Raw genomic sequence first — 19,648 nt, forward strand, 5'->3', positions numbered from 1 at the left:
TCTTTGTGACCCCATTTGGGGTTTTCTTGACAGATACTTGAGAGAGGTTTGCCATTTTCTTCTCTAGCTCATTTGACAGAAGAGGAAACTGAGGCAGACAGGGTGAAATGACTTGCATAGAGTTACACAGTTAGTAAATATCTGAGGCCAGATTTGAATTCACAAAAATGAGTGTTCCTGACTCCAAGCCCAGCACTGTATCCATTGTGCTTAGACCATTAGTAGCGGCAATACAGAGAAAGAGACTAGTTTGGCCTGAAATGAATAAACAAATGAATGAATGATCCCAATAGATTGGGATAGATAGATAGATAGATAGATAGATATTCCCATTAAAGGAATTCCCTTCTTCCCTTCGTCCCCACCCACCACCTATGTTCCTAAGCCCTTAAGTGGAACTTGGAAGAAAGTCACAGAAACTGGTGGTCTCACTGAGTCTTGGTCCTAATGTGGTGGATACTGAGGTGAATGTGTGCATTGGGGAGAAGGGGGAGTTATGGCCTCTTATGCAAGCATGTCCTTGGCATTGTGTGCTTTTTGGGTCAATACCAGAGGCGATTAGATCATGTTATGGCCCCAACACTTGCCAATTCTCTTATTTATAAATCAGTTCTAGAAAATAAAAGTTCAAGGAAGAAGTCCTAAATCAGCCCAATGTGTTACAGACTCTCTGCAGCACCATTTCCAAGCACTTTGGAAGTCCAAGAGAGAGTCATGGAGATGCTGCTTGGGGGGAGGCTCTTGATTTCCTAGGGCGGGGGGCTCAATCCTGGCAGTCTTGGCAGAGTGGACCCTCTGTCCTTTCTTACCCTGAGCTGGCTACTTGCCTGGGCCCCAGCTGCATTGTCAGTCCCTTCCTTGGGCTCCTCTTGAGCCTGGCCTCACTCCCTCCATCTCTCTCTTCTCCCCCAGGCCTCCCTCACAAGGAGCCTGGCCCCAAGGAGAAGTGCCTTAGCTGCCAAATTCTTCCCTACCCTGCCTGTCTCTCCATTTTCAGCTGCATTCTTCCAAGACTGCATCTCTGAGCAGGACCTCGACGAGATGAACATCGAGATCATCCGTAACACACTGTACAAGGTACCCTTCCCCCCTAGAACTCATCTGTGGGACTTGTGGAAGTGTGAGGAGTAAGCCTGAGGAAGCTGCCCAGCCAGCCTGCCTGCCTCCCTCCCACGGTGGTGGCGTGGGCTTCTTGGCCTCCACGGGGGTCTGACTAGCTGCTGGCGGATCGGAATGTGAGGGTTGCGGCTGGGGGGGGGAAAGGGGGAGCAGCATTGATTTATGCAGCACATTGGAGCTTAGGCTGGGCCAGGTGCTGCTCCCAGGGGCTCAGTGCAGCGTGAAGACCTGGCTGAGAACAGGTTCTCCATCCCTGGGGCGCCCTCGGTGGGGCCCAGATAAGATCAGCTCAAGCACTGCCATGTGCTGTGGCCTGTTGGAGCTGGCTCAGGACTGCTCCCCACCCTCCTTATACACGCCCCCTTGCCAGGGAGTGGGCACCCAGTCCCAGGTAGGGAAGGTCATGGAGCTTGGTCCCTTTTCCCTGAGTCTCACCTGGGACAGGACAAGGACAAGTGTCATAGAATTGGGAAAGAACCCTAGATTTGGAGGATTATGCCCCTTCTGTGCCCTGGGCAAATCACCCACTCTCCTGGAGGTCACTTTTGCCTAAAGCTAAGGCAGGGCCTCAGATGAATGTGATCACTCGGGGCCTCTCTAGCCTAGACCCAATGAGGAGTTAGGGCAATACCAGTGGGACAGGCCATCCACAGGTTTGACTGCTGACCCTGGTGGGAAATGGGCTGGCATATGCATGCTTCAGCCAGCCCCTACCTCTGGGTCCCTTTTCACATGGCCTTAGCTAGGCCAAGAAAGGAGAGTGGACAGTTCCTTTGCCCTTTGTCCAGGGAAGGAGTTGGCCTGGTTCATTAACTCTATGCTTCCTTAGTGTGATAAGACAGTTCTTCATGGGCAGGAAGGAGGGAAAGGGGTTCTGAAGGGACTGCTGCTGATCTCCTTGGCTCCTCATCTGCCTCAGTTTGAGGAGGTGGACTTAGAGAGGTTTTGGCAAAGACCTAGCCTCTGTGGCCTGCTCACAGAATTGCAGAGACAGTCTTGGAATGGAAAGAGCCACAGCTTTGAAATCAGAAGTCCAGGGTTCCAACCCAGCTTTGTGGTGTACTCTTTGATCAGTCACTTAACTCTCTGAACCTCAGATTCAGTAGTCTCCACAGTCCCTTTCAGCTCTGACATCCTATGTGTGATACTGTCTAGGACTCTGAGTATCCAGGGAGGGCACCATAGCAGATGTTATCCTGAGCTTGTGACTGAAGGGGAAAATTACTCTTTTTTCTCTGGAAAACCTCAATTTGCCCCCTAACTTTTCTGACTTGTTTGCTTGGTATAGGTTGTGATGTTTAGGGGAGCAGGCAATGATAAACCAAGGAGTTGTTAGATATCTCAGACTCCAAATTTACCCCTAGACCCAGTAGGCCAGCCTCTGACCCTGAAGATTAGCACCTATAAACCAGCACTAGCTATAAAACATTCTAAGAAGGTAACACATCAGGAAAGACCATATCCTTACTGACAGACTCCCACAGCTGAGGCCTGGTCTTGGTGGCAAACACTTGGCTAGAGGAAGAACAGAGGTGGCAGGGCAGAGGTGGTAGCCAGAGTAGGATAGCATTACCCAGTTTTCCTTGGTCTACAGGGGGCAGAGGTGGCCCAAAGATGGAAGGAAAGAGGGAGGAACCTGAAAGAGGTTCCTAGCCTCAAAGAGGCCATATGGAACAGTAGAAACCTCACTGGATACTGAGTCTGAGGGCCTGGGTTTGAATCCCATTTGTGATCTTGGGCCAATCACTCAATAACCACATCTCCTAAGTGTACAAGACAGTCTGGCACAGTGAATAGAGCACAGCTTGGACTCAGGAAAATTTTGAGTTAAGTTCTACCGCTGTGTGACCATGGACACTGCAGCTCTTGGCTTGGAAGTTAGAGATGAGTTCCTGACTGGCATCTGTGGAAAGAGTTATTGCAATAAGAGTCCCCAAACTGATGCATTCCCAAGTGGAGGGAGCCTCAAAGCACTCTCCTTATAACATCCCTGGGAGGCAGTGAAGTGTGTATTATCCTTGTTTTACAGATAGAAAAACTGAGACTTCATCATGGTCACCCAAAGCTTAAATGTCAAGGCAAAATTACATCCCAAGGGTCCCAAATTCAAGGTTGGCCCTTTCTAGAACACCAGGTCACTTCTTTGGGTCTTAGTTTCCTCCTCTGTAAACTGATGGGAAGAGACTGGACCAAATTATCCATATAGATCTTTTAATGTCCTCTGACTTATCCCAGTAATCTATGGAGTGACAAGAATTCAGACATTCCTCTTGACTTTTAGCACATACCTGGATCTGCTTTGATCTTTGAGGAAACAAGAACCAGAAGCCAGACCTTGGGCTGCCGAGGCTGAAGGGCCAGCGCCAGGAACTGGGTCTCCTGGCTCCTACTATTAGCCAGGCAACCCTATCCCCCCTAAATAGGGTGTGGGGATGGGGTTGAGAGACAAAAAATAATGACCAGCTGTTGGGATGGGGGAATGACCCCTGCTGACTCAATAGGCTGACCCCAGGCACCAGGGGAGCCATCTGCTGATTTTATTAACATGCACATCTCTTCCTCCCCAGTCTCCACTGCCAGCTGGATGCTTCTCACCTCCCGCAGACTCCACCCCACCCTGCTTGGTTGCAGTTGCTGAGGCCTCCTTTTTTCTCTGCTTGCCTCCCTCACCTACTCTTTTCCCCAACCTACTGCAACAGGAACCCGTCTGGGTAAACCATAGGACCTAGGTGGTTCACACAGTGAACTCTTGGCTTACATACCTGTCGATGTGATGACAGCAAGGGAACCTTCAGAGAAGCCTTCCTCAGCCCTTCAGGCAAATCTAGAGAATTGAAGGGGAAAATCTTTCCTGACAGAACCCTAGCAGCCCTCCTGGTATGGTTGCCAGGGGTGTGGGTCTGACCAATTTCCAGAGGGCATTTTCTTCCTAGAGGGTACTTTTCCCTCACCTTCCTAGATTCTGATTTGTAAGAGCTCAGGAATATCTTGATTATCTCATGAAGGCTAAGACCAGTGTCCCTGGTCCCACTGGATGGCTCACTAAATGTACACAGATCCATACTTTTCCCATCCCCAATCTTCCCCCATTCTACACCCTCCCCCAGGCCTTGTTTGCCTGGCTGAAACATTTCTGCCCCTGGATCGGACTGGAACTAGGAGCACAGTCTCTCTTCCTTCAGCACTTTAATGTGTACCCGTCGGTCCTTACCAAGACTGGTTCAAGCTGGAGTCACCAGCCGATAAAACCCTGAGGGGTTAGGGAAAGAGAAAGCACTAACCCAAGCCCTCTCTGGCTCACGAGATTGATTTTATAGACATAAAGACCCTGCGGGGTTGATGCCAGGGATGCCTGCCTGCTTGGCTCTGTCCCCAACCTGGTGGCCACAGATGGGGAGATTAGCTATGCCCTTCTACCCCATAATAAATGGGAATTGCAGACAGCTGACATAGACTTTGAGCAGCCAGCTGGGCTCTTCAGAATTCCAAGGAATTTGGGGGTACATGGGGTTGAAGCTTTGGTCATTCTATGGCTTTTGTTCCCATCAGACCAAGAACCCCAGAAATTGTCCAGAAGGCTTCTGTTGCTTTTCCCTGAGGTCTTTCTTCCTTACATTCTGGGATTGGGGTTTTCATATAAGGAACTCCACCTTTCTCCCCTCATCCAGAATAGCTTCTTGGGCAAACAATTGAGTTAGAGGAGGCAGAGCATGGAGCCATTGGACCAGGCTAAACAAGTAAGAAACAAGAGGTTCTAGCCCCAGGCTGACTCAGCAGTAAGACTGAGAGACTATGGGCAAACCCCTGGCCTTTCTGGATACCCCTTAGACTTGGAAAGGTTCCGTGGGTGTGAACAAGTAGGGAGAAGTCATATCCCCAGGGCCTTCCCAGCCAGTTGGCATGGGAGGCTTCTAAGACAATATCTAGTGAGACTAGTGGCATCTGTATTGGAAAGGAAGAATGGTTTGGGAATGAGTGTTGTTTGATTCAGGAGATGGACTAGGAAGGATATCCTCAAGTCCTAGATCATCCACAAAAAAGTTGATTTTCATGGCTGCCAGGGAGTTCTGAGAAGTTTGACCTTTCAACTGAATCAGAGAGACCCTGCCATTCTAAGTGTAGAGTGCCCAGCTACCCAGACTTCCCGGTTCATCTTGAATATGAAAGGATCGTACCAGGACACTAGCAATTAGGCAATGTAGTTTTGTAAAAAGAACTGGATTTAAATTCTAAAGACTGGAGTTTGAATGCCAGCTTTGTAACATTTGACTTGTGTGAACTTGGGAAAATAATTTCTTTCCTGGGTCTCAGTTTCTTCCTCTTCCAAATGAAGCAGCAGGCCTAGGTTATATGTAACACAGCTTTAAATCCTATAAGCCTTTGACTCTTTCTTCTCTCCTCTGCCCTCCCCTGTTACCCATCAGCCTATCCCTATATTTTTTCTGTTGATAGAATCAGTGAAGGTAGCATTATGGTCTACTCCCCAACTAGGAAAAGGGCCTTGCCCTCTGCCGTGGCTCCTCCATCAGCAGTTTATCTGGCTTTGATAGTAGCTGTCTGATAGCTGCCTATTCTGTCGGTTTCAGGTTCTATTGTTTCAAAGAAAGATCTCCTGGCTCTTCTGACATGGCCTTTGTACCATCAGCCCCTTTTCTCCCATTACCAATTCAGTTTTTCAGTCATTTCTGAATCATGACCCCAAGTCAAAGATGACAAAGATACTAAAGTGGTTTGCCATTTCTTTTTCTGGCTTATTTTACAGATGAGGAAACTGAGGCAAACAGGGTTGAGTAACTTGCTTAGGGTCACACAGCTAGTAGTGTCTGAGGCCATATTTGATCTCAGGAAGATGAGTCTTCCTGACTCCAGATCCAGCACATTATCCACCTTACCACCTAGTTGCTCTCTACCAGTTTGTGTCTGGTAACTAATCTTTTATGTGCCTTGGATGTCCCTAGACAGGCTGGCAACATGCATTGTGTTGTATGCCATTGGCCTAAGTGTAGCCACAGGGTCAAGAAGGAAAGAGAATGCATTTGAAGCTGGTCCCCAACCTGTAGGGCCCTATCCTGTTCCTTGCCGTACTTCAAGGGGCATTCATCCTAAGGGAAACAGTCTTCTCATTAACTAACTTGGAGGCCTTCAGTTAGAGACCAGGTAGCTACTAACTTTTTTTTTCTTTTTTTTAAATTTTAAACCCTTAACTTCTGTGTATTGACTTATAGGTGGAAGAGTGGTAAGGATAGGCAATGGGGGACAAGTGACTTGCCCAGGGTCACACAGCTGGGAAGTGTCTGAGGCCGGATTTGAACCTAGGACCTCTGGTCTCTAGGCCTGGCTCTCAATCCACTGAGCTACCCAGCTGGCCCTGTTTTGTTTTTTTAAACCCTTACCTTCCTTCTTAAAATCAACCCTGGGTATTGGGTTTAAGGCACAAAAGTGGTAAGGGGTAGGCAGTAGGGGTTAAGGTTGCTGAGAGTCACACAGCTGGGAAGTGTCTGGGGCCAGATTTAAACCCAGGACCTCCCAACTCCAGGCCTGGCTCTGTCCACTGAACTACCTAGCTGCCCCTGTGGTTAGTTACTTGTTAGGATTGTTATAGAAGGGATTCATCTTTAGATTCAGTTTAGATTAGACCTCTAAGGCCCCTTTCAACTCAGATTCTGGAATTTCTGTCCCCAGATTCATCTTAAGCATCCCATTGTTTTTCTTGGGAAGAAGTATTGGCTTCCATTCACTGAGCAACTGGCATTAGTCATCCTATAATAGTGCCAAAGCTTTGGTGAATGTGCCATCAGGTACACCATTTGGTGGGGGAGTATAAAGCTGGCTGCAGGTTGTCCTCAAAGGTTGTGTGGTCATCAGAGGCAACATAAGAATTTAGGTTTTTGTATAGGCCACACACCCAGCTCAGATCAGTGTGTCTACTGCTTCTCCCTGACCTGTGCCAACTGACTGAAGGAGTCTCTAAGCCAGACAGCCTAGATTCTTTGCAGAAATTCGTGGTCTTATGGGATAGAATATGGAATAATTGTTCTACCAGATCCTCCCAAAGAGATCTAGTTACTGTCCCCTTACCTCAGGAGTTAGGGGTGAGGGGAACTGCCAGCCCTGAGTAAGGCTATGGTTCACAGTACTCATTTGGTTTCCTTCCCTCCTCCCCTCTTAGCCACTCATCACTCTTCCCAGTGTGCTTGGCAATCCAATTTGTCTGGTCAGAAGTGGTTTGTTCCTGCTGGTGGCCCCAAAATATCCAGCCCATGTGATGTGCTTCTGATATCCACATTGGCAATAATGATCTGTCAGCCATGATGGAGCTGACAATTTGGCCTTTGATGTATGAGGTGGGGCAGGGTGAGAAAGAGTCTCCTGCTCTTTGGGAGGTCAAGGAAAAGAAATGGTCTTTTTGGCTAGTCACAGTGGCAGAGCTTTAGGAAAGGCTATTCCTAGATGCTGGGTCACTGCTCAGGAGCCAGCCACCCCAGATTTCTGCTCTGGAGCCTTTGAGCAGGGGAGGGGACCAGTCTTCACTCTACCTCCTACCTCCAATTGCCCCTTCATCAAGGCTGATCAGAGAAGCCAAGAAGCATCAGGGTAGAATTTAAAGAGCAAAGAATTTTTTTTTCAATCCTTACCTTCTGTCTTATTGATTTGTAAGGCAATTGGAGTTCAGTGACTTGTCTAGGATCTCACAGCTAGGAAATATCAGGTTAGATTTGAACCCAAAACCTCCCAATTCTAGGCCCGCTGAAAAGCAGTGTTTTTAAGTCCAAGTACTCAACTTTGAATCCCAGCATTGGTGCTGCCTTGTAGTGATTCGTGGGCAAGTTATTTCACCTTCCTTGGCCTGTTTTATAATCTGACATAGGAGGGGATAGACTTGAATTGCTGCACTAGTCTAGGGGCAACACAGTGTGATAGGAAGAGGCAGGAGCCTTGGCTTACATCCCTGCTTTGAAATGTAAGAGCTGTGTGACCAGAGACAAGTGACTTAACCTCTAAGACTCAAGTCCCTAATTTTGGGAAATATAAATGACAATGTTGAAGGTCCCTTCCAGCCTTAAATTCTAGGAACAGATGAGGCAAGGGGTTAGTTTTTCCTGGCTCTGATTCCATGACTTCCCCTTCTCCCAGGTACTCCCACAGTTTATACCTAAAAGGTTTTCAGGAATTTAGGATTATATTACCCCCAGTGTAGTCAGCAAATGAAGCAGTGCAGAGTATTCCAGGTCACATTTTCTTGAAGGCCCATGCCTGAGCCAGAGGTTCACAGCTGTTATATTCTGCCCTTCTCCCCCCCTTTGCCCTTGAGCTAAGCTCCATCTGGAGTCCCTTCAAGCCCCTTAGGAAGAAATAGCCCCTTCCTTCCTTCACTTCGTGTGGCTCTAGTCTACATTGCCACACAAGTCCTGCTCTTTCCTCATAGGATGGAGATGACTCTGAGGTCTTGAAAGCTGACAATGGAACATAAGCTCTGGTAGGTTTTATCATGCCACAAAAGTTTTGAATCCAGTCGCAGCGATAGATTTTGCCATCCAAGGATGAAACAAACTAAAAGAGAAGCTTGTCACTAGTTTGCCAGCCACTAAGTGAAAAATTATTTTGCCATAACATCCTATAAAACAAAAAAAGAATTAAAAACAACCCTCAATTCTCTGTGGTCCCCTTCTGTAATGATAATCATGAAAAGGACCAGGGAGGGCCAAGAGTTGCAATTTTCAAGCTGCCTATAAACATTATGTACCAGAAAGTAGGTATAATTATTATCCCCATCTTTCATATCTAGAGACTGAGGAAGAGAAAGAGTAAGTAACCTATCTGTAGTCACCAAATGACTAAGTATCTGAGGAAGGACTTGAACTCAGGCCTTCCTGACTCCAGGCCCAGCACTCTTATCCACTGGGTCACCGAACTGTCTCCATGCAAACAGCTATGGAAGAAGAAGGGGGGAAAGGGAGGAACAGCATTTATACAGAGCTTTTAGGTTTGCACAGTGCTTTACCAGAATTCACCCATTTCATGCTCACAACATCCCTAGAAGATAGGTGCTAGTAATAACCTCATTTTTCACATAAGGAAATTGAGAAAGACAGGCAAAGTGACTCACCCTGCATCACAGAGCTAATGGGTATCTTTGAATCAGGTTTTCCTGATTCCAGATCTTGTGGTACAGTCAATAGACTCTGAGCCTGGAGTCAAGAAGACCAAATTCAAATCCATCCACTGCCTAGCTGTGTAACCCAGGACAAGTCACTTAAGCTCTGTCTGCCTTACTTTCCTTATCTATAAAATGGGGATAATAATAGCACCTCCCTCCCAGGGATGTTGTGAACATAAAATAAATTAAGACTTGTGAGGCATTTTAGCACAGTGCCTAATACATAATAGGCCCTATATGAATGCTAGTTATCAGCATTATTATTACTATTCTTAATCTCAGAGAGAAAGTACTAGGATAAGGGGAGTTGGGGAAAGGCTGCTGCTGCTTCTTTTTCTTCTTTTCTTTTAATTCTTATCTTCTGCTTTAGAATTGATACTAAATAACAGGGTAAGGGCTAGGCAATTGGAGTTAAGTGACTTACCCAGGGTCACACAGCTAGGAAATGTCTGGGACCACATTTGAACCCAAAACTTCCTGTCTCCAGGCCTGGCTCTATCAGTCAAATCACCTACCTGCCCCTTGGGGAAAGGCTTCTTGCAGAAGGTGGGACATTGACTGAAATACTCAGAAAGCCAGGAAAAGTAGGAGGCAGAGATGAAGAAGAAATAGTTGCCGGCAATAGGGATAGCCAGCAAAAAGGCGCCAAGTTGGTAGATAGAACATGTTGTACAAAAACCAACAAGGAGGCCGATGTTACTCATCTCTATATATTGGGGGCGGGATTTGCAGGCGGGGTGTAAGGAGCCCAAAGAGAAAAGGGGTCAGATTAGGAAGGGCTTTGAAACATCATTTTTGAATTGATCCTGGAAATGAGAAAACTGATTAAATAAAAGAGCAACTCATTAGACCCTTGTTTTGAGAGGATCAATTTAACAGCTGAATGGAAGATGGCCGGGAAGGGGGAGAGGCTTGAGGCAGAGAGACCAGCCAGAGGCTACTGTAGTTATCCAGGCATGAGGCAATGAGAGCCTGTATCAGAGTGAGAGCAGAGGCAGAGGAGAGAAAGAAGATTTTGAAGGTAGGAGCAATAGGACTTGTCAACTGACTGGTCATATGGGGGGAAGAGAAAGAGAAAGCTTGAGTCCAGAATAACACCAGGTTACAAGCCTGAACATGGCATCTGGCTGGCTATGAGATGTGAGACAGAGAACTCAGAGATGCAGGCCTAGGTAGAGATGTGAGAACCTAACCAGGAAGACTGAGGTTCCTGTATACAGATTGTCTGTATGACAGACAATTAGGCAAGCAACTTCATACCTGTCTCCCTCGGTTTCCCTAAATGAGGAGATCTGAGAATCATCTAGAAAGAGATGAGAATTGAATCCATGGGAACAGATGAGATCACCAAGGGAATGAGAATAGCAGGAAAAGCGAAGAGGATCTAGCATGGAACCGTGGGCTAATACCCATGTTTACCTGGCACAGCCTGGATGGAGATCCAGTAAGGGAGACTGAGAGGGAAGGGTCAGAGAAAAAGGAAGGAAACCAACCAGGAGAGAAGACGTTCCTACTGACAAGTAACCCCAGGGGTTGGGCACTGCCAAGTCAACTGCTTCTGGTCAATAAATAGCCACTCTGGTGAGTGCCACCATGGAGCATCCCCTAACCATGTGGGCAGATAGGCAGCCCATTCAAGTCATGCCGAGTCTGGCCTCTACCTGCCTGCAGGGGCTCATCTCTCAAGGCTATTTCTAGCGCCTCCAGGTCCTTCAAGCTTGGCCATACTAGGAAAAGTCAGCCACTTTAACCTCTATTTACCAGTTGTAGGGCTTGCCTTTCTGAAGTCTTCAGAGAACAGTTTCTCCTAGGTAAAAGATCTCCTGGTCCCTCGAAAGCCACCTTTCCCCCTGGCTTTGGAGGTATCTGGCTGCAGAAGGCAACAAGCAGCAAGTGTTGGGGAAGGAGAAAGGAAGCTGAGGTGTAAGTATCTGAATAGGTAGGATGGCAAAGTGCAGCCTCAGTTTCCTTATCTGCAAAATGGGGATAGTGCCCCCCAGTGGGAAGGTTGTCTTCAGTGGTGTGAAGTCCCCATCATGTGAGGTCACTGTTCAGTATTGTAGGACCTTAGGATGGGTTGGACTCACTGATGGCCAAAGTCCCTTCAAAACTGGTCACATAACATTGCTGGGTCTCAGTTTTCTCATTTCTGAAGTCACTGAGTTGGATTGGGTTATCCTTGAGGTCCTTCCTGACTTGGGGAGCCAGGGGCATTGTAAGAGAACCAGCATCTACGCAGACCAGAAGCAGACTAGAAAAGACAGAGGAGAAGCTCAGCTGGGAAAGATCAGCAAGTTTTTAGTGAGGCCTCCTGCAGCATGCTGGGCCCTGTGAAAGGCCAGGGCCCGGGCCTTAGAGTATAGAGATGGAAGGAGTCCTTTAGGATCCTGTAAGCCACCTCCCACCCCCTCATTTTGCACATGGAAGAACAGGCCCAGAAAAGGTAAGGGGAGCCCAAGGTCACCCAGGGGGTAAGTGGCAGAGCCCGATGGGCATTGAGAAAGAAGGGCGCTTGTCAGGGTTTCTGCTGCTTTAGGAGAGGAGAAAGCCCAGAGTGTCCATTGAGAGGAGAGAGATGGGACGGAGGAGGAAGGCTGCTCCCAAAATGCCCAGAGCAGAGGCCAGAGGGCCAGGCTTCCTTGCCCCCAGACACTCCTCACGGGTGGGACTGGCCAGTGAGTATGGGATGCCGGAGAAGGAGCACAATGATCAGCTAACCTGTCCCCACTGTTCTGTTTCCAGGCCTACCTGGAGTCCTTCTACAAGTTCTGCACCTTGCTGGGGGGCACCACAGCAGATGCCATGTGTCCTATCCTGGAGGTAAGCGCCTTGCCATCCCTGAGCCCAGCTGCCTCAGTCTGTGCCAGTTCTCATTCCATGGCCCTCGGTGAGCCTCGATACCTGAGCCCTGCCTTTCACTGCCTCTCCTCCCCACTAATCTCCCACAACAGAGGGTAGCAAGAGTGCTGGGCGCCCCACCCAGGCGGCCAGATTCCCCAAAGTGGTCTGGCTGGTGCTCGTGAGTTTCCCATTCTGTCCTCACCCCCAATGTATGTTTATCCATGCCAGTTTGAGGCCGACCGCAGGGCCTTCATCATCACCATCAACTCCTTTGGCACTGAGCTCTCCAAGGAGGACCGAGCCAAGCTGTTCCCACATTGTGGGAAGCTCTACCCTGAGGGCCTGGCCCAGCTGGCCCGGGCTGATGACTACGAGCAGGTCAAGACGGTGGCTGACTACTACCAGGTGAGCAGGGACGGGGGGCAGCTGCCTCTACCAACACCAGGATCCCATCTCCTTCCCCACCTACATCCTGGGGAAAAGTGAACCCCCTTTTTTGTCTCATCAGCTCTCCTCTCTCCTGTGTTGGTAGGCTCCTGAGCCCTCCTCTGACCTTCACTGCATGATCTGTCCCATCTTCCTCTTTCCTGTCTTATCCTCAGGGTCCCCCCCTGACCCCCACTGTGATTTACCCCCAATCTCTCCTTCTAGGAATATAAACTGCTTTTTGAAGGGGCTGGCAACAATCCTGGAGATAAGACCTTGGAGGACCGATTCTTTGAACATGAGGTAAAAGGGGGGTCTTCGGCTTCCATCTCCCACCTCCTCCCCACCACAGTTTTCTTGAGCTAGTGGAAAGGCAGGAGCCCAGGCTGGGCGAGAGCCTCTGTCCTTGTGCTCGTGCCTGGCGCCCTGGGCACTCCAGGATAACCCACCCCCTTCCTCCCTGGCAGGTGAAGCTGAACAAGTTGGCCTTCCTCAACCAGTTCCACTTTGGGGTCTTCTATGCCTTCGTGAAGCTCAAGGAGCAAGAGTGCCGTAACATCGTGTGGATCGCCGAGTGCATCGCCCAGCGCCACCGGGCCAAGATCGACAACTACATCCCCATCTTCTAGCTCCCCCTCCACTCCTCTGTTTACTACCCTTTGGCCATGATTCCACAAGGCCCCTGGGGACAGATGGTGGGGCTCCGTGTGGATGTGGGTCCGCGTGCGCCCACGGTACTGTGCATGCGTGTATTTGTAACTCGGTCACTGTTCTGGCCTGTTCCATATGCACTAATGCCGAAGAAGCAGGGCTTCCTCTCCCTTCCCTCATCCCCTGGAGCTCTGACGGGGCTAGCATGGGGAGGAGGGGGTCTAAGATCCTGGTGTCAGAGCTGAGCCCCCATCCCGACAAGTAACCTCTGTAACTTCTGTGTTGTTCAAACCCCTGCCCCAAGAGAGATGAGTACAGGGGTCCCCTGTCCTGATGTTTACAGCTGTTCAAGGCATCTGAGAAGCATGTAGTCACTTTGATCCCCCTTCTCTCCCTCATTCAGGAAAGCCAGTTTGACCTGCCCTACAGGCTACCTGGCCCCTGCCAGCCCGAGGGCCCTGTCCCCAGTGGAAAAGTGGCGAGTCTGCATTAGGGGCAGGGAGCACCTGGCACAGTCATCCCTCTCCCCAACAGACCCACGTACATACACATCTACACACATACACAGACCCCCCTCACCCCTACCAGCACCAGGGTTCTGGCTCTGGAAACTAAGGGGCCTTTCCTCTCCCTTCCACCCTGAGCCAGGAGGCTGCGGTACAGAAGTTAGGGAGCCCTACAGACCCTGCTCCACAACTGGGACCTCTCTTCTGTCAGATTCACCCTGTTTTTGTGTTTCTCCTCACAATAAAACTGCCCATTCTGTGAGCCCAGTGGCTTGTTCCTTTCCCCATCATGAGGATCCGTGGAGCTGGTCCCCACGTGAGGCTTAGACCATGCTGGGCTGGCCCTGCCTGAGGCATGTGGGCACGTGTGCCCGCCATCCTCTGCCACAGTCCTTGGCCTGTTGGAGCCCCCATCCTCTTTTCTGAAAGTTTCTGAGCCCAGAGGATATGGAGGAGGGAAAGAGGCTCCTTCTTCCCTCCGTGCTCATGCTGGTCCAAGACGGAGGTCCCTCATCCACCATCACACTTGGTCATAATCAAACTTCCCCTGAGCCACCAGCATCTAATGGTTGGGCTTGTCCTGAAGCTGCTGGACCCATGCCTAAAGCGGGAAGCCTTTGACTTGGGGGGCAGGTGAGGGCCAGGGTTGTCAGTCACTGGCCAAGGGCAGGGACTCGAGCACCTCCCCTGCCAGGAGGTAGAGACAGGAAAGACCTGTCAGTCTGGCTTTGTCCTCCCCACCCTGAAAGTACTTCATGCTGGCATAGAGCCGGGCACAAAGCCCTCCCAGAAGGGCCCTGCTGCCCATGAGCAGTTGGGCGCCTGAGCTAAGAGACTTTCTGTCCCCATGTTCCCGGGCCCCCCGATGTCACCGACAGCACTGCTGGGACCCCTCCTCCCTGACCCCACAGCCAGGCCCATCCAGGGACACCTCCGTGGGACAATTCCCCATTTCAGCATTCTTTACCCAATGAGAGGAAGTGCCTAGAGCTGAGTATTGGGGCCATAGCTGGGCCCTCACCACCCTGCCTGCCACAGCCGCTGCTGCCCACCCAAGTGAGTGCCTCAGAGGGCCCCTCCTCCTCTGCCTGGGCTGCAGCCAAGTACAGAGATGGACCAGCCCCAAAGGGCCCACACTGCCCGGGCTGATGGGAGAATGCCCCCTCCAGCAGGGTTTCAGCCTGGCAAGCCCCCTCCTCTCCCTGACCCTGGGTTACAAGCCCTTAGTTACCCGGTCTGTGCCACTCTCCAAAGTGTCACCCTGCCAGGACACCACCCTGGAAAATGTCCTGGGAGGGACAGCGAGGGAGCAGGGGAACCTGGGCTCCACTGTGGCCTCAGACACTTCCTACCCCCTTCTCTTAAAAATGGACACTAAGACAGAAGGGCTTAAAAAAGAAGAAAATGGACCCAGATGCTGGTAGGAGAAATAAAAATTCCAGTTTACTTCTGTATTGAAAAGTGACAGGTAAGTGATGGAGAGAGGAGACAGCCGAGCCTGCAGCTTAACTCTTGAGCCAGCCAAGAAGGGGTTGGGATGAACCCTTCAGATCCCAGCCACCGGAATGGCCCCTTCAGGGCGCTATTCGGGGCCTGGCAGCCCCCAACAGTTCTCCCCGGGGCTCTGGAGGGAGAGAAGGCTCTAGAGACCCCGCTGACATGGAAGGTTCTGTCCACTCAGTGGATGAAAAGGCAACGTCTGGATTTGCCCCCCTGCCCACCGTGCTGAGCCAGGAGATCAAAGGGCTCCGAGTCTGATCGCTTCATCCAAACCATCTCCTCTAGCAGAAGGAAACGCTTAGAGGGAGGATTTGCCCAAGGTCACACAGTAGTCAGGAGCAAAGCTGAGATTCGAACCCAGATCTGACGCCCAAGTCCGCCGCCCTCTCCCTTGACCGCCCCCACCCCCACCCCTGCCGTGTCTGGGCAGGTGGTTCCCCAGCGGGAGGCCCCGGGCCGCTGTGTCCGGCAGGCAGGCTTCACTGGGAGGTGGGCTGACTCTGGTTCGGGGCCGGGCAGCGCAGGGCCCGCGGCAGCTGGTGGTTGATAAAGAACTCCTGCAGGAAGCGGCGCCGCAGCCCCTCGGGCAGGTAGTTGTGAATGAAGTACATGAGCGCCAGGCCGCGGCCCGGGTAGTAGCGGCGGTGGGGCCGAGCCGCCAGCAGCGCGTCCGTGATGGCCTCCACCACTGGGCTCAGGTCTGGCACGGCTAGGCGCAGGGTGCGCAGAAACTGGCCGTGCGTGTGCTCGATGTAGTCCTCTCCGTAGGCCTGCAGCAGCTCCCCGGGCAGGCTGGCCACCAGCAGCCGCTTCCGCTGCTCCCACAGGCCGGGGTCCTCCATGGGCGCTGCAGGAGCCGCGGCAGGTGTTGAGTGGGGCGGCTGCCCCCCCGCCCAGCCCAGAGCCACCCGCCTGGAGTCCCGGGAGAGAGCCATCCCGGCCAGCCCTTTCCCTAGCACAGATCCAGAGGAACAGCCTCGAGCTCCGGCCTCTGTTTCCCGGTCTAGGAAGAGGGGCCCCCAGGGCATCTGGCTGCCTACCTGCCCCTTCCCGGAGCCCTCCATCTCCCAGACTCCACCTCCGACAGTGGCCTCGGCCCCGCCCTCGGGCTCCCAGGCTAGACCCCAGCTCCCAGCCCGCCCGGGATCCGCACCTGTCTTGAAGCAGCCCGGCTGGATGACGCTGACCTTCACCCCCCAGGGGAGGAGCTCGCTGCGGAACGTGTCCATGAGCAGAGCCACGGCCGCCTTGGAGGCCCCGTAGGCTGCCAGGCAAGGATACGGCATGTCTCCTGGTGGGAAGGCACCGACGCACAGCGTCCTGAGGCTCAGCCGGGCCCCCCTCCTCTCCTGGCCCTCTCCCGCCCGAGCCGCGGCCCCCAGCCCCGGCGGCCCTCCCTCACCTGCCGGGCTGCCCACGGTGACGATTCGGCCTCGGGAGCGCCGCAGCAGCGGCAGCAGCCCCTTGGTCAGCTCCAGAGCCCCGAAGAAATTTATCTCCATGCAGCTGCGGAAGGTGGCCACTGGGGACAGCTCCACGTCGGCCACTATTTCGTTGTAGCCTGCGTTGTTCACTAGTCCCCAAAGCCCTGGACGGGAGGAGAGGAGGCCATGGCAGCCCGGCCTCCATCCCTCCCTGCGCCCTTGGCCTCCCCAGCCCCGGATCCCATCTCTCTAGTCACCTCTCTGTCTTTGTCTATCTCTGTCTTTCTGTCTCTATCTCTCTCTGTCTCTGTCTGTCTCTGTCTCTTTCTGTCTCTATCTCTGTGTCTGTCTCTGTCTTTCTGTCTCTATCTCTGTCTTTCTCTGTCTTTATCTCTGTGTCTGTGTCTGTCTTTGTCTGTCTTTCTCTGTCTCTGTCTTTCTCTTTCTGTCTCTGTCCCTCTCTCCGGTTGTCTCACTGTATACTCTTGGTGACCACATCATCAGGGCTGCTCCTATGGAGTCAATGGTCAAGTCTGCAGGTGACTCTCAGATCATCCTTCAACTCCCTCCTGAGTTACCCACAAGCACACATGCAGGAAGACACACAAACGGCCTCCTCCAGCTGAACAAGTCCCAAACTGAATGCTTATTTCCCCCCCAAACTTCCTCTCCTGTGTCATTACTAATCGGACTCTAGCCCAGATCCCTAACCTCCAAGGTGTCTTCTGCTCCCTCTCCTGCACACCCCAAAACCAATCCGTTGCCTAGTGGTGTCCCCCATCGTCAGGGGAAATCTGTCCCCTTCTCTCCAGTAGCCATCTGAGTTTAGGGCTCCTACCCTCTTGCCTCACCTTATTACAACAACTTCCCAGTCAGTGTCTCCCTGCTTTCCAGTGCATCCTCCACCCAGCCACCAGACTGAAATGCATTCCAACAGCACACATCTGCCCTTGTCACTCCCCTGTTCAAGTATCCTCGATAGCTTTCATTACCTCTAGGATTCAAAAACCAAACCAAACCCAAAACTCCTCCGTTTGGCACTTAAAGTCCTTCGCAGCCTAATTCCAGCCTATCTTTCCAGGATATCCCACAAGTTTTCACAGAGCTTTAGGGCTTAAGAGCCTAAAACTATATTGGAGATTTCGGGAACACCCTGTACCTTACTCTCCTTCTCAAACTCTACGCTCTAGCCAAATCGGTCGATCTGCTCTTCCGCCTCCTTCCTCCATTCCTTCGTGGAGGCTCTTTTCCCCGCCTGGGATGTTTTCTCTCTACCTCCAGTTCTTGGAACCCTGAGCTCCTTTCGAGGCTGAGTCAAAATCCTTCCAGAAGCCTTACCTTACTTCATCTGTGAACATACTGTACCACTCCCACCCCCTCCCAGTAACTCGTGAGCTCTCTGGAGGGAGGGCCTGGCTCGCTGCTGTCTTCGAGTGCCCATCGATGAGCAGAAGTCCCCAGCACATAGTGGATCGTTCATAAATGCTGGTTGGTTGGTTGGTTCAAGGTTCCCCCACAAGGCTCAAACTATTCCCTCTCCCCGGGTGACCCCGCTCCTGACCTCTTCCTCCTCTTCTCCACCTGGGCCCACCCCATCCATTTTCCTTTCCATCAAGGTCACTAAAGGGAAGAACTGACCGGAGTTGGCAGTCTGGCTCTTGGTGAGCTCCAGGGCACGACTGATGTCCCCAGGTTTGGTCAGGTCCATCTGCAATAGGGTTAGTCGGGAGGAGCAAGAGGCCCTCAGCTCCTGGGCCCCTTTGCCCTCTGGCTCCAGAACGGTGGCCAGCACAGTGAAGCCCATGGCATCTAGCCTTTTGGCTGTCTCCTTCCCGAAGCCAGAGTCACAGCCTGTGGAGTAAGGAAGAAATTATTAACTGAAGGGGCAGAGCCAACCGCTTCTGGGCTCCAGGTTTGTACATAACCCTAACCCTTCAACCTCTAGCCTTCCCTGGCCCCCATCCTCACCCATCTTCCTCACAGGAAAAGCCAGCATTTATATAACACTCAAAGATTTGTAGAGCACTTTACTAATAGATAGTACTATCCCCATTTTATAGATGGAGAAACTGAGGCAGGACAAGTGACTGGCCCAGGATCACAGAGCTAGTGTCAGAGGCTGGACTCGAACTCAGGTCTTCCTGACTCCAGACCCAGTGCTCCACCTACTGAGCCATCCAGTGCCCAAACTGCCAACCTGAAATATCTAAAGCACAGAAGCAGCTGCGCCACTCCCCTGATTCAGTGACTCCTGATTGCCTTTAGGATAAGACACAAGGTTCTCTGGCATTTAAGGTTCTTTATGGCAGAGTCCTTGGCTAGCTCCAATCCCTCTTTCCAGACTGATTTGACATTCCTCCTATTACAGCCCGCCTGGCCCCCTTCCAGTTCCCCACATATGCCTTCTGTCCTCAACCTCCATCATCTGTCTGGGCAATGCCCCTAGCCGGGATGTCGTCACTCCTCACCTATCCTTCATAGACCCTTCAGCTTCACAGGCCGCTTTCCTGATTCCCTCAGATGCTAGGGTGCTTCCCCATCTCCACCATTTTATATATATATATATATATATATATATATATATATATATATATATATGGACATGTTGGCCAGGAGTCAGGAAGATCTGAGTTCAAATTGGGCCTCAGGCATCAACTGTGTGACCCTGGGCAAGTCATTTCACCTTTGTTTGCTTCAGTTTCCTTATCTGTAAATTAAGGATAATAACAGCACCAACTTCCCAGGGTTGTTGTGAGGATCAAATGAGGTAAGAATTATAAAGCATTTAGCATTATGCCCAGCTCTAGTAGGTAGTAGATAATTGCTTCTCCCCTTCCCTTCCTGCCACTGACCCCAATCCCAGCAGAATTTGAGCTCCCTGAGGCAAAGACTTTTTTTGTTTTGGTCATTTTATTCCCCAGTGCTCAGCATAATGTCTGGCACAATAGATATTAATTCAAAAAGCATACTGGAGCCGGAAGGGACCTTCGAGATCATCCAAGCCCTTATTTTACAGATGAGGA

General features: G+C 51.2%; 2 protein-coding genes across 2 annotated transcripts in view; one reads left to right on the plus strand and one right to left on the minus strand.

The window, feature by feature from the left end:
• Nucleotides 1-13,963, plus strand: part of ATP6V0D1 (ATPase H+ transporting V0 subunit d1) — a 119,319-nt gene extending 105,356 nt beyond the window's left edge. Inside the window, exons 4-8 of the mRNA XM_044663223.1 lie at nt 998-1,077; nt 12,020-12,097; nt 12,347-12,523; nt 12,770-12,847; nt 13,012-13,963. Of these exons, the coding sequence (XP_044519158.1) occupies nt 998-1,077; nt 12,020-12,097; nt 12,347-12,523; nt 12,770-12,847; nt 13,012-13,173 (575 nt within the window). The 3' untranslated portion in view covers nt 13,174-13,963. The remainder of the gene's footprint in view (nt 1-997; nt 1,078-12,019; nt 12,098-12,346; nt 12,524-12,769; nt 12,848-13,011) is intronic.
• Nucleotides 13,964-15,119: 1,156 nt separating this feature from the next.
• Nucleotides 15,120-19,158, minus strand: HSD11B2 (hydroxysteroid 11-beta dehydrogenase 2). The gene is made up of 4 exons (XM_044663224.1): nt 18,264-19,158; nt 16,604-16,789; nt 16,355-16,492; nt 15,120-16,048 (listed from the first exon to the last, which is right to left on the minus strand). The coding sequence occupies exons 1-4, from the start codon at nt 18,427-18,429 to the stop codon at nt 15,681-15,683; spliced, it is 858 nt and encodes a 285-aa protein (XP_044519159.1). The 5' UTR covers nt 18,430-19,158; the 3' UTR covers nt 15,120-15,680.
• Between the last annotated feature and the right edge of the window lie 490 nt (nt 19,159-19,648).

Source organism: Gracilinanus agilis, chromosome 2 (genome assembly GCF_016433145.1).
Source record: "Gracilinanus agilis isolate LMUSP501 chromosome 2, AgileGrace, whole genome shotgun sequence".
NCBI classification, from domain to species: domain Eukaryota; kingdom Metazoa; phylum Chordata; class Mammalia; order Didelphimorphia; family Didelphidae; genus Gracilinanus; species Gracilinanus agilis.